The sequence below is a fragment of the Xenopus tropicalis genome, chromosome 8 (assembly GCF_000004195.4).
Source record: "Xenopus tropicalis strain Nigerian chromosome 8, UCB_Xtro_10.0, whole genome shotgun sequence".
Taxonomy (NCBI): Eukaryota; Metazoa; Chordata; class Amphibia; order Anura; family Pipidae; genus Xenopus; species Xenopus tropicalis.
In genome coordinates this window covers 5,950,949-5,966,485 of record NC_030684.2, presented here as the reverse complement: position 1 = coordinate 5,966,485, position 15,537 = coordinate 5,950,949, and the positions used below count along the sequence as shown (strand labels likewise).

General features: G+C 45.3%; 2 protein-coding genes across 5 annotated transcripts in view; one reads left to right on the top strand and one right to left on the bottom strand.

The window, feature by feature from the left end:
* The window catches only part of nacc2 (NACC family member 2, BEN and BTB (POZ) domain containing), an 86,757-nt gene extending 81,378 nt beyond the window's left edge, over nucleotides 1–5,379 (top strand). For 3 of the 4 annotated variants that reach the window (XM_012967898.3, XM_031906864.1, XM_031906865.1), the window contains exon 6: nucleotides 1,287–5,379. In XM_012967898.3, coding sequence (XP_012823352.1) covers nucleotides 1,287–1,792 — 506 coding nt within the window. In that variant the 3' untranslated portion in view covers nucleotides 1,793–5,379. 4 annotated transcript variants of the gene reach the window in all.
* Nucleotides 5,380–8,558: 3,179 nt separating this feature from the next.
* LOC116406632 (proline-rich extensin-like protein EPR1) overlaps nucleotides 8,559–15,537 on the bottom strand; it is a 57,595-nt gene continuing 50,616 nt past the window's right edge. Inside the window, exon 4 of the mRNA XM_031891046.1 lies at nucleotides 8,559–8,651. Coding sequence (XP_031746906.1) covers nucleotides 8,559–8,651 — 93 coding nt within the window. The remainder of the gene's footprint in view (nucleotides 8,652–15,537) is intronic.

The window sequence follows — 15,537 nt, the reverse complement described above, 5'->3', positions numbered from 1 at the left end:
TAATTATTTTATTTGGGTAAAGGGGGACATTACATGGGTGATGGCCTCTTCTTCATTTATTGTCCAGTCAACAGACCCATATACTAGACAGGAATGATTGGGGTTCATTAAGATGTCCCTCTGGCCAACCAGTCAAGAATGTGCTTTCATTGTCTCCACCCAGTGCAACCCTTGAGTGTGGTCAAGGTTCTGAACATTTGAGCCTGCCCAGTATGGTTGCCCCAATGGTTGGCCGTTCCGACACTGAGTATGGTCAAGGTTCTGAACATTTGAGCCTGCCCAGTATGGTTACCCCAATGGTGGGCCATTCCGACACTGAGTGTGGTCAAGGTTCTGAACATTTGAGTCTACCCAGTATGGTTGCCCCAATGGTGGGCCATTCCAACACTGAGTGTGGCCAAGGTTCTGAACATTTGAGCCTTCCCAGTATGGTTGCCCTAATGGTGGGCCATTCCCACACTGAGTGTGGTCAAGGTTCTGAACATTTGAGCCTGCCCAGTATGGTTGCCCCAATGGTTGGCCATTCCAACACTGAGTGTGGTCATGGTTCTGAACATTTGAGCCTGCCCAGTATGGTTGCCCCAAATGGTGGGCCATTCCGACACTGAGTGTGGTCAAGGTTCTGAACATTTTAGCCTTCCCAGTATGGTTGCCCCAAATGGTGGGCCATTCCGACACTGAGTGTGGTCAAGGTTCTGAACATCTGAGCCTGCTCAGTATGGTTGCCCCAAATGGTGGGCCATTCCGACACTGAGTGTGGTCATGGTTCTGAACATCTGAGCCTGCTCAGTATGGTTGCCCCAAATGGTGGGCCATTCCGACACTGAGTGTGGTCAAGGTTCTGAACATCTGAGCCTGCTCAGTATGGTTGCCCCAAATGGTGGGCCATTCCGACACTGAGTGTGGTCATGGTTCTGAACATTTTAGCCTTCCCAGTATGGTTGCCCCAATGGTGGGCCATTCCAACACTGAGTGTGGTCAAGGTTCTGAACATCTGAGCCTACCCACTATGGTTGCCCCAATGGTGGGCCACTCCGACACTGAGTGTGGTCAAGGTTCTGAACATCTGAGCCTGCCCAGTATGATTGCCCTAATGGTGGGCCATTCCGACACTGAGTGTGGTCAAGGTTCTGAACATCGGAGCCTGCCCAGTATGGTTGCCCCAACTCAGGCTTGCTTAGCTACCTACCCAGCTTTTTATGACCATTCTAGACCAGTTTAGTAGAACAAACCTTAGACATTTTGCATGTCCAAACTCCCTTTGCCTTTGTTCTTTATTTTCCCAGTGTATTGCCAGAACTTCGCTCCGAATTTCAAGGAGAGTGAGATGAACGTCATCGCGGCGGACATGTGCACCAACGCACGCAGGGTGCGCAAACGCTGGCTTCCCAAGATCAAGTCCATGTTGCCCGACGGCGTGGAGATGTACCGCTCCGTGATGGGCGCCACGGCGCCGACCGTCCCGCTGGAACCCGATTTCCAGCCCAGTCCGGCCCAAGCCTTCGAGCAGAGAATCTATGCAGAGAGAAGAAGCGATTCCGCCGCCATATTGTCTCTGAGAACTAACGCCGCAAACATTGACCTCACAAACGGGTCCAACCCTCCCTTCGAGCAGAGCGAAGAGGCCGAAGGTGCAACGGGATCGGTCATCCAAGAGGTAGGTGGCACCGACCCGTTGGCGTCCGACGCCCAAGGAAGCCCCGCTCCACCCTTCGAAGAAGAGGCCGGCTCCACTAGCAGGCCAGAGACCCCGGTGCGAAGACAGGAAGCTGCCTACAGCGGAACTTTATAAAGAGGCGAGAACCTCCCAAAGGGATGTGTAGTTCTACAACTGCTTCGCATGCGTTACTAATAACAAAACAAATGTGATTGGCCACTTACCTTCAGAACTGCTACTGTTGCCTGAAAACAATGTGATTTTTATTCTGCTTGTATTTAAAAAAAAAAACAGGAAAAAAAAAAAAAACTTTACGGGCGAAATAATAGCATTCGGCGCCGTGTAAATGATCCGGTCGGACGCGACCAATTAGGAAACGAATAATAACGGGCTCCTTTTTTCATATAACGGAACTTAACTGTAGAAAACGACTTTTATTTTTTTTTTTTTTTGTTTTTACCAGCACGTTTCAGAAATCCGCTGTTGTTCATTGAATCACTGAATAAGCCCCTTTCCTGCCCAGGAGGCGGGGCATTGGAGAGGATATATATATATATATATGTTGGGCCGGGGCTGGGGGGGGTCGTTTACTAAAGTGGGAATTTTCATGCCTCCATTTAACACATTTACTTTCACACTCGCGGTTTCTCTAACGCGGGATCCAAACACCGAGATATTTTTGGATATTTTTGGTGGTTTTTTTTTAGCAAGTTTCTGGCTGAGGTTTTGTCTAATGTCAAGGCGGGAACGCGAGCAGTAATCCCCATTAATATGGCCCGTCGTGTAAACCCTCAGCATAATCCTTAACGTAGCTGTCAGCCGAAGGGGGGGCGACAGATTATTATTATTATTATGATTGATGCACAGTAGCCGCCAATTCCCCACGACTACGTGGAGCAGGAAGTCACCGCGGTTACCGAGGGTTAAACCAGATAACTGTCCCCCCAAATTCTCCCACTTACCTGCTGTTTAGCTGTAACACTGGTAAATATAGAGGGGGAGGCACCTAGGTGTTCCCGCCCCCTACCTGCCCCATTGCTTGCGTGACATCCAGACAGATATGGTGGCCATACATGGACATCGGCTCATTGATGTGGTCTTCACCCTGATGACTATCGTTCTAATGTGATCTTTTTTGATGAGGTCCGAACGATTGGATCAGTCCAATATCACCCAGGTCAAGGTGGGCCGGAACGATACCTTTGGGACCTGTGGGTTTGGGCCGACCTCAGCACATTTGGGGGTCGTAGTTGGGTTTGGGTTGAGCTCTTCTTCTGCTCTCCCCAACCGCGACCTTATACTGGTGGCTTCTGGCTCTCTGAATTATAGGCAAGCACCGACTCCACCCCTTTTGTGACTTCATCGGTGGGCGGGGCGGCACTGGTCTATAAATAGAGGGGACTTGCCGGGATTGGTAAGTGGGTGGGTTAGGGTCGGGTGTGGGTCGAGTAAAACTTGACCCGTACATCACTACTGTGGATCTGTTCGTTGTCCCCACTCAAGTCCATATTTGCCCAAAATGTGAGTGAGTTTGGCGACTATGTGTCGGTGGCAGTGAGGGGGCAATACAGGACTACTATGTACTAAACTCCCCATTCAAATTCTACCCCTTATATATTGGTTGGTGTAAATGTTTTTGAATCTCACTTTAGTAAACGGATCCCTCAAAGCCTCGGGCAAATGTGCACCTTATAACCGTCCTAGGCGTTAGATGTGAAGGAACTTCGGTAACTTTGAAAATTCTTTACGGGCAGAGAATTTTTGCCCAATATTCCCCCCCCGCTGCAGTAGTGAGATGCAGTCTCCCACTGATTTGCACAGACTACTAAATAGTGTCGTCACGGTAGTTGATTTGGAGCGGAGAGAGTGTTTTCCTTGAGATGTATGTGCCAAGAACCAGGTATCTTCCTCCCAACTCTTCAAGTACCGACCTTCTCTTCCTATTGCACTTTCATGTTCATGGAGATTGTAATGTGGTAATATTGACTTATAGTTTGCCCCGGTTGAGTAACCAATGAGAGCTTTCCATAGTCTAACTGCACTAGAACAGTTCTAGGTAACTGCTGATTGGGTTCCATGAGGTCCTAGACTGTTGATGATGACTAAGAATTCCATTTTGGGCTTTTAAAGGCCAAGAGGTAGACGCGGAACTTGTGGATACCCCTGAATATCAATTTGGGGAACTGACAGAACAGAAGAAAATGATTTGGTAGCCAAGTGCTCCTAGCCAATTGGTGGACAATTCTAGAACAGTCTTCTAGTTAGAAGGTCCAACCTTTTTGACTAGATGTTTGTGTTACTTTTTAAGTTATTATTTTTGTTTTTAAGGGTTCTTTAAACCATATTTTCTGTTTTTGTGGCTAAACCTTGTTGGTGTCTTGACCATTTCTTAACACTAGGATGGAAATGGATACATTTTAGTGGTTTCTCTCCTGGGAGGTCCCTAAATGAACTTGAACAGGGTTGAAAAAAAGTAGAATGATGAGTGGAAAGGTCTGGGCTTGGCCAAGATGCCCCTGATTGGTCAAATGTGAATCCCATGGACAGTTTTTATAATTACTACTCTTTGATAGTCTTCTACTTCAATCAGTTCTTTCTTCCCTAAATTCTCGTAATTTGAGTTTTACAAACTTGAAATTTGAATCAAATAATCTCCTAAATTTTTATTAGGGATGCACCAAACCCACTTTTTTGGGTTCGGCCGAACCTCTGAAACCACCCAGCAGGAATCGGCCGAATCCCGAACCGAATCCTTATTAGCATATGCTGAGTAGGATCGGAAGGGGTTAAAAATCGCGGAAATTCTTTTTCACTGCTTATTTAACCTTTTCCGAATTCTAATTAGCTTATGCAGATTTATGCTAATTAGGATCCAGATTCGGTTCCACTGGGACCGCAGAAACCGAATCCTTCAAAAAACGCCGGGATTCGGCCAAATCCCGGACCGAATCCGGGATTCGGTGCATCCCTAATTTTTACACATTGGAAATGAACGGAACAATTTTGCAATTTTTGGCACAATATGTTTTTTCCCCCCCAGTTCTTTTTCCCTACTGATCAAAAAAATTTGTTTCTGGAATTTGAAATTGTAATCGAAAATATGTTGAAATTTTGAATTTTGAAAAAATTGGCTGCTTGAACCCGGCGAGCACCTCTAGAAGTCAATAGGAGGTATATTTTCAACATTCAAGCTGAATTTTTCAAATTTAACATTCAAATTTTTGAAAATGAAATTTTGAATTGTAGTCAAGTTTTTACAATTTCAGATAAATTTAACATGTTTTTTTTTTTTTTTCAACCCTGAATTAAAAAAAAAAACAGGGGAGGGAAGAAAAGTTTAGTGGATTTTCCATTTATTCTGAGGTTTGAACTGATAAAATATCGACAAAAAGTCTTTTATTAGGGACCAAATTCTAAATTCTGTTGAAACTATTATCTTCTCCGAGCCCAAAATGAAACGAGTAAATACATTCTTATTTCCCATAGATATCAGTTTAATCAGTTTGCCCTAGGGATGCACCGAATCCAGTTTTTCGGGTCCTGCCGAACCCCCGAATCCACCAGAAGGGATTTGGCAGAATTTTGATAGGAACTAATTAGGATTGGGAATTTGTGGGCAGCGAAAAATTTTCCATTTTCGTGTTAACATGACAAAAAGTCACACAATTTTTCGGATTTGTTTTGGCCAGGACCATGGATACGGCCAAATCAGAATCCTGCAGGACCGAATCCTGGTCAAATACCGAACCGAATTCTGGATTTGGTGCATCCCTAGTTTGCCCATCTTCCTAGATAGAGAAGAGCGTCATTGACGTAATGTTTTTACTTGCTATGTAGTCTACCATGCTCAGTTCAGACTTCTGGTACATGATAAATTTCGGTGATCGCCCTTCGATTCAGCAATATCGGCCAAGTCTTGCACGTTTTCGGCCCAATAAACTGTTACTACGTAGGGCTAAAGGCTGCCAAGAGTTGTACAGTGCCAATGGTGTCCAATGAAGGTCAACCATCGAAGGTCTTGTGACTTATGTTGTCCACCTCTTTCATCCAACATTTGCCCTATTTTTGTTTTTAGGATTATGCACAAAGTAGAAGGACCAAAAAGTTACCCATTATATGTATGCCGGCAGGTATTTAGTTGGCTACCAACCTGTCTATGATTTAGGAACCCTAAAGGCCAAAGGAGTAAAGCCAAAGGTAAGGCCGACTCAATGCCATTAGGGGTTCTTCTAAGGCAGGGATCCTCAACGTTTTTTACTTGTGAGCCACATTCAAATGTAAAAAGAGTTGGAGAGCAACACAAGCATGGAAATGGTTTTGGGTTGCCAAATAAGGGCTTTTGGTAGCCCCTGAGCAACATCCAAGGAACTGATGAGCAACATGTTCCTCACGAGCCACTGGTTGGGGGTCACTGTTCTAAGGAAAGGTTTAGGACATGTTGTTCACCAACCCCTTGGATGTTGCTCTCAGTGCCCCCAAACCAGGGGGTTATTTTTACATTCCTGACTTGGGGGCAAGTTTTGGTTGAATAAAATTGATTTACAACCAACTTAAACCTCCTGTAAGCCAATAGGGTGCATAGAGGCTGCCTAATAGCCAATCACAGCCCTTATTTGGCACCTCCATTAACTTCTGTGGTGCTTGTGTTGCTCTCCAAGTCTTTTTACATTTGACTGTGGCTCCTGAGTAGGAAAGGTTGGGGACCCCTGGTTTAGAATATGAATATATCGAGGTTTTTTACGAGAAAAAGGTTATAAGCAAAAGGCACAAGCGAGTAGATGTAACTTTGGGAACATGAGGAACCACCCTTTGTTGATGGAACCTCAAGGTTGTTACCTGCAGTGCAGGTATTTATATTGTATTTGAAGATAAAAAGCCAAAACGGTATTAATCCGCAAGCTTCTAAACACTGAAAGAGCACTTATATATAGTCTGCTGTATTGGGGCAGATCTTATACATTTTTGTTGTTTTTTTTTTGTTTTTTAATCAGTCCTAATCTGTGAAGTGGGAATTTCCGAAGTTGGCTTTGAATGTAAAGGGGAAGAAAAAAAAATTTCATTCTGACTTGTATATGTTTATCGAAGTTCCCCCCCCCCCGATTTGCAGTCGAACTGTATGTAAAATAGAATGAATGCTTTGTACTGCATGTTAGGGGTCGTAGGCAAAATGACAGGCACCTTGCACAATGGGAGTGGGGGGGGGGGAGAAAAAAGACAAAAACAGAATATATATTTTTATTTAGTGCATTTCTTCCTGTATATATATTTTTTTGGTGTCGGAAAGCAGGACGTGAAAGATAAACAAATCATTACAAAATGTGAACGGTAAGGGGCTTGCTGTTGTCGGGCCGACAAGAGCAAGGTATTTGCACTAATGTTTTTTGGTTTTTTTTGCGTGTCGGGGGGATTAACAATGTTTGACGGGGCTGCGTGGATGATTTGTATTTTCTAAGGATAATCGGGTTTGGGGGGTTGAGAGAAGTGGAGGAGTCCTGGTGTGGTCAGGAAGTGGGTGGAACGCGTTGGGTGGTGGCTTCTCTGGTGCACACAGGAAATAATGTACTGAATGCACGGGTGGAACGCATTGGGTGGTGGCTTCTCTGGTGCACACAGGAAATAAAATACTGAATGCACAGGTGGAATGCGCTGGGTGGTGGCTTCTCTGGTGCACACAGGAAATAAAGTACTGAATGCACAGGTGGAACGTGTTGGGTGGTGGCTTCTCTGGCGCACACAGGAAATAAAGTACTGAATGCACGGGTGGAGTGCGTTGGGTATGGCTTCTCTGGCGCACACAGGAATGAAAGTACTGAATGCACGGGTGGAACGCGTTGGGTGGTGGCTTCTCTGACGCACACAGGAAATAAAGTACTGGATGCACGGGTGGAACGCGTGGGGTGGTGGTTACTCTGACGCACACAGGAAATAAAGTACTGAATGCACGGGTGGAACGCGTGGGGTGGTGGCTTCTCTGGCGCACACAGGAATGAAAGTACTGAATGCACAGGTGGAACGCGTTGGGTGGTAGCTTCTCTGTGGCACACAGGAAATAAAGTACTGAATGCATAGGTGGAACGCGTCGGGTGGTGGCTTCTCTGGCGCACACAGGAATGAAAGTACTGAATGCATGGGTGGAACGCGTTGGGTGGTGGCTTTTCTGGCATACACAGGAATGAAAGTACTGAATGCACAGCACAGTTGAGCAGTCTTTGAATTGGACGGTGCTTTCTGGAGTGCCTTAGAGGTTTTTAGTATTCCAAGGACAATTGTTGAGTCTCTCTGTATCTGGGACCGGCCTACAAATTAATCTTCCTGTTAACGAGGGGATTTGGGAAACATAACGTGACTAATATCCCTTCTGTTTACAACGGTTCGTCGATAATCCAACGCTGGGCAGTGTAGTAGCCGAGCCCTCTTGTCCCGATTGGATTGTCCCTTTCCCCTCCCTTTTCTCTAATGCTTGACTGTTAGCAATATAAAGTATCTGCATGATGGATGATGCACCTTTTCAGTTTTTGGGTTTTTTTTTTTCCCTCTTTGAAATGTTAAAAGCAGAACTTTTTGGATCTCACTGTCGAACAAGGTTGACTTACGATGAATCTGAAACACTCTCCTTATCCTGTAGTTTGTACGCCTCACATGTATTTACACTGTACTGATTGTTTTCAAGTTATGCTGCATTATTAAAAGGGCACCATGACCTCAAGTATCTCTCCATTGTCTCTCGTCGTTCTCTTTGTTCCAAGCAGAGAGCCCTGTGCTCAATTTTGGGCCTTGATGGGCCTACACTCCATGTTGTTAGGGCAGAGACTGGTAACAGGTGGTATTGCAGAAGTTCTTGAGCTATGACCACCAACCTACCTTAGTTCTTGAGTTCTTGAGCTATGACCACCAACCTACCTTAGTTCTTGAGTTCTTGAGCTATGACCACCAACAAAGCTACCTTAGAAACATGGCTTCCCCCGGAGGACACAAGTTCCTCCTCATCATGTCCCTATAATAAGAAGCATGAAAACTTGTGGTTATCATACAACACTTGCCCTATTTTGTTTTTAGGTTTATGCACAAAGTAGAAGGACCAAAAAGTTAGCCGTTATATGTATGCAGGCAGGTATTTAGTTGGCTACCAACCTGTCCATGATTTAGGAACCCAAAAAGCCTAGCCAAAGGTAAGGCCGACTCAATGCCATTAGGAGTTCTTCTAAGGCAGGGATCGTCAACCTTTTTTGCTTTTGAGCCATATTCAAATGCAAAAAAAGAGTTGGGGAGCAACACAAGCATGAAAAATGGTTTTGGGTTTCCAAATAAGGGCTTTTTGGTAGCCCTTGAGCAACATCCAAGGAATTGGTGAGCAACATGTTGCTCACGAGCCACCGGTTGGGGATCACTGTTCTAAGGAAAGGTTTAGGACATGTTGTTCACCAACCCCTTGGATGTTGCTCTCAGTGCTAGAGTCTAGCCAAGGGTAAGGCTGACTAAATGCCATTAGGGGTTCTTCTAAGGCAGGGATCCTCAACCTTTTTTACTTGTGAGGTTATCATACCCATCAGATAAAATGGTAAGTCAAGCCAATAGCCATTAAGCCAGAAGGCTGATGAACATAAGCTGTATAGTCATATTTATACAAAGTAGCTTCCACTTGACAAGCTAGGTGCTCAGAAGGGGGACTCCATGAATCTGCAAACCATGACCAGATGCAAATTCACCATGGATCCAGTATACATTAGGCAAAGTCATGATGCACAGTGACCTTTTTGTAGACTGTCTAGGTCAAGGATGTCCAACTGGAGGCCCATGGGTTGGATGCAACCCTCCAAAGGATTGTTGATGGCTCTTGGTCTACTCAATGGCTCCACAGACATGCTGTATAAGAAATAATCAGCCTAGTGCATGTAATAAGTTGGACACCACTGGTCTAGGTAATAGATCGACATAGAGCGCTATTGGCCAGTATACCCATGGGACATTAAGAGAAGACCTATTCCATCGTAGAACCTAGGTCCAGGTAATAAATCGATATAGAGTGCTATTGACCAGACTACCCATGGGACATTAAAGCCTAGATAATGTCTATGCCCCAAGATGAGACCTAGTCCATCGGAGAACCTCAGCACTTATTAATGACTATGTGGAAGAGACATTACAGTGTTCGCATTAGGTAACCAATATAAATACCACTTGATACTGTTTTAAATTCATATATAGATCCAAAATACAATTCCGAGCTAGCTCTGTAATATCCCATGAACCATTAGGTTTTCTGTTTATACAGAGGGGCTTATTAAGTAGTGGCGTTGAAAGTTCCCAGCCTATAAGATCTACTTGGAGTACGTTCCTTTGCTAATCACTGGGAAGGTTCCTGATGGCCAATGGATCATTGCTCTTCCGATATAAAATGTTTATGGTAAGTTATAACACAAACTGAGTACAGCTTTGGACACAATGACCAATCATGGACCTCTTCCTTGCTTTGAATTGATTGGTTGACATTATTTATGGCTTTTTTGATGAGCGGAACTCTAGCTTTTGTTTACACTCTGAAGCCCAAGCCTTCGGAACAGTGAATCTCCCCGACCTAGAACAAATTCCCACCAGCCAACCAAACAAATCATATTTTATTATTTCCAGTATCTCGTAATTCTCTAGCTACTCCGATCTAAGAAATTAGCTAAAATATATGTACTAATTAAGAATAAAGAAAACAGGGAAGGAAAAATATATTTACTTCACTCCAGAGTCCCTTTACTCTTGGCATAAAATGGAATGACTATTTATTATGCAGGTACTAGAAGACTCGAGAACCAAAAATATGTAGAGTTGGAGATACTTTGGCATCAAAAACAAAAGATAAAAAATATGTCTAGAGGCGGGATATATTTATTTAGAGATTTGGTTAAATATTGGTTTTGGATCCAGGGCTTATATAAGAACATTCATGCCCCAACATGGTTCCCACCATAGTATAAAAGGCCGACAGCCATGGATTTCCTACTGATGTACCTCAGATAAAGCATAGATGTCAAGGTGGTTGCTATCATATCTGTAACAAAGTTCTCCTGACAAAGTTCCCATGACCTAGAATAAAGCACCGGGCCTTCTGAAGGCATCTATTGAGAGTCTCCTTGTAGAGGGTCTTCAGGCCACCTCTATGCAATGGCAATAGGTTGTGTGCAGAAACAGTACTCAAGTCATGAGACTTCCCCTCGGAATTCAGTAGCAGGATCTTAACGTGCAACCGGATCAGCCAACTTCATCGACAATCAGTTTCCCAGCCAATGAGAACCGTCTTCTCAGGAGCTAAATAATGTCCTATCTGATGAGAGCTCAGTTTCACTAGCTAGGACAAAATGGTGAAACTGTAAGCTCTAAATGAGCCAGTACCTTTTTTGGCTGTGAGCCTATCCTAGAACATTGACCTGTGTTGTCTGTGGCCGTCCAGAATCTATACTACAGGCGCATAATCTCCCAGAGATCGGGTTCTTAGTCGGTTACCTGAGATGGCAGCTCGTTTTCTACAGTTAGTCCTGAGGGTCAAAGATGAGGTCAGGAGTAAAAAGAACGTCATTAGGTTCTAGATATATTCTGTATTACATTTCAACTTTCCTAGTACGGCATCTAGAAAACAGAGTTTCTATGAAAGAAAATGGAGTCTAAAGGTGCCCTGTTGTGATCTTGACTGCCCATTGGCTGAGTACAAGACCAACAGATCACCTCTGCCACCACAATGAGGTTCGGATGTGTTTGGCAAACTTCTTATTCTCACAGATGTTCAGAAATATCTCCAGTTGGAAACGAGTTGAGCAATAATTCATAGAAGATAATAATATAGTAATTATGATATGCTGTAGGCCTCCTTCTTTCTCTAATAGCAAGAGATCTACCTAAGCTCAGGCCGTAATAAGCTCTGTTGCAAATCTGGCCACACACCATATGACCCAACATTCTGGTTGGTATATGTCTGGGACTTATCTGACCAGGGATGATCCAACTGACTTCGCTATCAGTGGTCCAGAGAAAAGACTAGCCACTCCTCTCCATGGTTTTGCATCGGCTCGTTGATGTGGTCCTCAGGCCAAGAGCTTCTATAACCATTGTTAGCACAATATTGCCCACTTTAGGCCATATTGGAAGAAGATCCTCTCATTTGGTGACCTCTCCAAATGAGTGGATCTTGACATATATGGCCACCTTAACTTGGAGTTGCAATTCCTTGGTCTTAAGATGCCCATACATGAACAGAGAAGGTCCTTCTGACTAATATCTTAAGATCGGGTTCTTAGTTGGTCACCTGAGATGGCAGCTCGTTTTCTACAATTAATCCTGAGGGTTAAAGAGGAGGTCAGTTACCTTACTTCATCCTGGGTCAGGTGTAAGAAGAACATCATTAGGTTTTTATGCTAGAAAATGTATCCCTATTGATACTGAGTCTAAAGATGCCCATTGGCCTACGTACAAGACCAACAGATCACCTCTGCCACCACAATGAGGTTCGGATGTGTTTGGCAAACTTCTTATTCTCACAGATGTTCACAAATATCTCCAGCTGGAAACCAGTTGAGCAATAATTCATAGAAGATAATAATATAGTAATTATGATATGTCGAAGGCCTCCTTCTTTCTCTAATAGCAAGAGATCTACCTAAGCTCAGGCCTTAATTAGCTCTGTTGTAAACCTGGCCACACACCACATGACCCAACATTCTGGTTGGTATATGTCTGGGACTTATCTGGCCAGGGATGATCCAACTGACTTCACTATCAGTAGTCCAGATAAAAGACTAGCCACTCCGGTCCATGGTTTTTCATCAGCTCGCTGATGTGGTCCTCTGGCCAACAGCTCCTAAAACCGTTCTTAGCACATTATTGCCCACTTTAGGCCATATTGGAAGAAGATCTGCTTATTTGGTGACCTCGCCAAATGAGCGGATCTTGACGTGTATGGCCACCTTAACTTGGAGTTACCTGGTCTTAAGCCCATACATGAAGAGAGAAGGTCCTTCTGACTAATGTAAAGCCTATATCCATGGTACAAAGTTATCTATGGGGATGGTCTGTGCCATAATGGCCAGCTTTAGTTCAACGCACGTATCCTTTGTATTTGAATCCATGGTGGTACGTGAGTATTTCAAAGAAAAGGGCCAAAACGCTCGCTGCTATTTTTACTTGATGAAATGTCATGACGTTATTATAAACAAGTTCTCCCTTGAACACTTGGTTGGCATTAGGCTCAAATAGAGCATTAATCCTCCGAGCAGAATGTTTAGAAATCCAAGACAAAATACGGGGATTGTTTGAAAGAGCCTGTTTGCCTATAAAATAACACTGTATTTCATGCCGCTTGTTGTCTTTACCTTTCCGTGTTGTTAAATAGACTTCACAGCCCGACCGCTGAGTTATTTCCAACCGCGGTTTGTGCGCCGGTTTGGACTGGGGGGTGAAGGGCCCACTCCCTGGGGCCCCTGCCCCCACCGGCCGTGCCCCCTAACCCCCCCCTCAACAGGGGCCACTGCCTACGTCCTCCACTGATCACACGTAAGTGAAATGCGTCGGGGGAGGGACACCTGAGAGCGGGGGAGCCCATTAGGGCCGGGGCCCACCGGGTTTTTTCTCGGTGTCCAGTCCAACCCTGTTTGTGCGTTATCTCTGCTCCTAAAGCTTCTTACATCATGGGTAGGCGGGGCTAAAAACCACGTTATCGTTAATTGTAAGATGCTTTGTTAAAATTCCCATTAACAAAATAATAAAGTTAAACCTAACGAATGCAATTCTGCGCCTCTTTTATCCCTCGTTTTGCCGAGAGCGTAATTACCCACGTCGGCATTTTCTAATTCGTCTCTTTGTTCAAATTATTTTCGCTTTAATCTATATGACTCACATTATAATGCCATCGCTTCTGAGATTGCCGACGCGCTTCGCGCAGCCATACGGGAGTGTTATCCATCAGCGGCAGAGGCAAACTATATAGGGAATTTCAGATCTGCTTGTGATAAAGAATTTTAGCCCGAATTTAATGGGCTTATTTATCAGTTTTTACATTTGTGAATTCGAGTTTGTTTTTCTAAATTTAATAAACTCACATATCAAACGGTCACTTGTTTATTAATAAGGAAACCCCGTTCGAATGAAAAACTACAATTTTAGAATTTGGCTTGACTTTGCCGATGGCAACCCCCGTTGACTTCTATAGACAGCGTCGGACTGGGCCACTGGGAAAAAATTTGGTGGCCCAGACCCAATGCCTATTGCTGCTCCCCCGGCCACTGGTGTGTCCTCCCCTGACACGTTTCACGTATGCATGCTCAGGGGAGGATGTTGGGCGGGGCTTAGGGGGGCCATCGGGGGACGGAGAGCAGCGGGGGACACGACCGGCGGGGGCACCTTGGCTTCTATAGACAGGGTCGGACTGGGACTCAGGGGAGGATGTTGGCTGGGGCCCCTGAGGGGGGTTGGGGGGGAGCATCGCGGGACGGAGTGCAGTGGGGTACACGGCCGGCGGGGGCACCTTGGCTTCTATAGACAGGGTCGGACTGGGCCGCTTGGACGCTGGGAAAAAAACCCTGACCAGATACCTGTTGCCGCTCCCCTGGCTAACGGTGTCCTCCCCTGACGCGTTTCACTTATGTGCACTTTAGGGAGGATGTTGGGCGGGGCTTAGGGGGGGCATCAGGGGGGGTGGAGAGCAGCAGGGGACACGACCGGCGGGGGCACCTTGGCTTCTATAGACAGGGTCAGACTGGGCCGCTTGGACTCAGGGGAGGTGATCTCGCCAAGCAAGCGAATCTAACGTGTATGGGGACCTTTACGCCCACCCATGTCCCCGCTGGCAGGTAGTAGAGCGGTTGGGGAGGGGGACCGAGCCCCCCTGCCCCCCCCCCACGCAACCAGTTACAAGGCTGCCTTGTTCCCCCTGGTCCCCACTTACAATGGGAAAGGCCACTAATGGGGCACAATTCACCCACTAGTGTCCCTGCACTTACGGCACAGCCATTGTGTCTATTTATCTAATGTATATACGGTTATCTAACATAATACAATGGCACATTCACGGAAGCTTCATTGAGCCGAAATACAAATATCACAGAGAACAAAGATGGAGCGGTCAAAGGTCTAAATACGACGGCTACAAGCTTCCGCGGAAATATCCTGTGAGCACAATACCTGGCTGTGTATCTGAAGCAAATTTACCTTGGAATAAACATTTATTTGAAAAAAAAACACAAAAGATCAGAAGAACTTCTGTACTGTGTGTATCCAGGTGATAATGAATCCCCCATGTGGTTAAAGCCTGGTGCCATCTTGGATTTGGGCATGAATGGAGCATTGCCACCCTGCGTGCTCAGTTGGCATCCGTAGTGACCCAGATGAACCCCTTTAGACTGAAATTGGGCAGATCTCGATTGGGCAGCATTGGGCAGGATCATTGGCTCATAGATGTGGTCCCCGAACCAACTGTGCCTATACCCGCCATTTTAATTAGATAGTTTGGACCAAATTAGCCCGCTATCACATATCCATATGTGGGCATATCTGGAGAAGGTCCACTCGCTTGGCAACCATGTATGGTCTTCTTAGGTACAACACGGGCATATCTGGAGAAGGTCCACTTGCTTGGGGCCACTGTGCCAGTGTATTTAAGGTAGGATTGGGGCCGAGGAGGGGTAACTATGCCCTTTAGACCAATTTGGCAGCTTATCTGCCTGTGTATGGGCACGAACGACGGGCCTCAATGACATCTGGCCTGAAATCGGGCAGATCTTGATTGGGCAGGATCATTGGCTCAGATAGTTTGGACCAAATTAGCCAGCTATTGCATACCCATAGGTGGGCATATCTGGAGAAGGTCCACTTGCTTGGCAACCATGTATGGTCTTCTTAAGGTA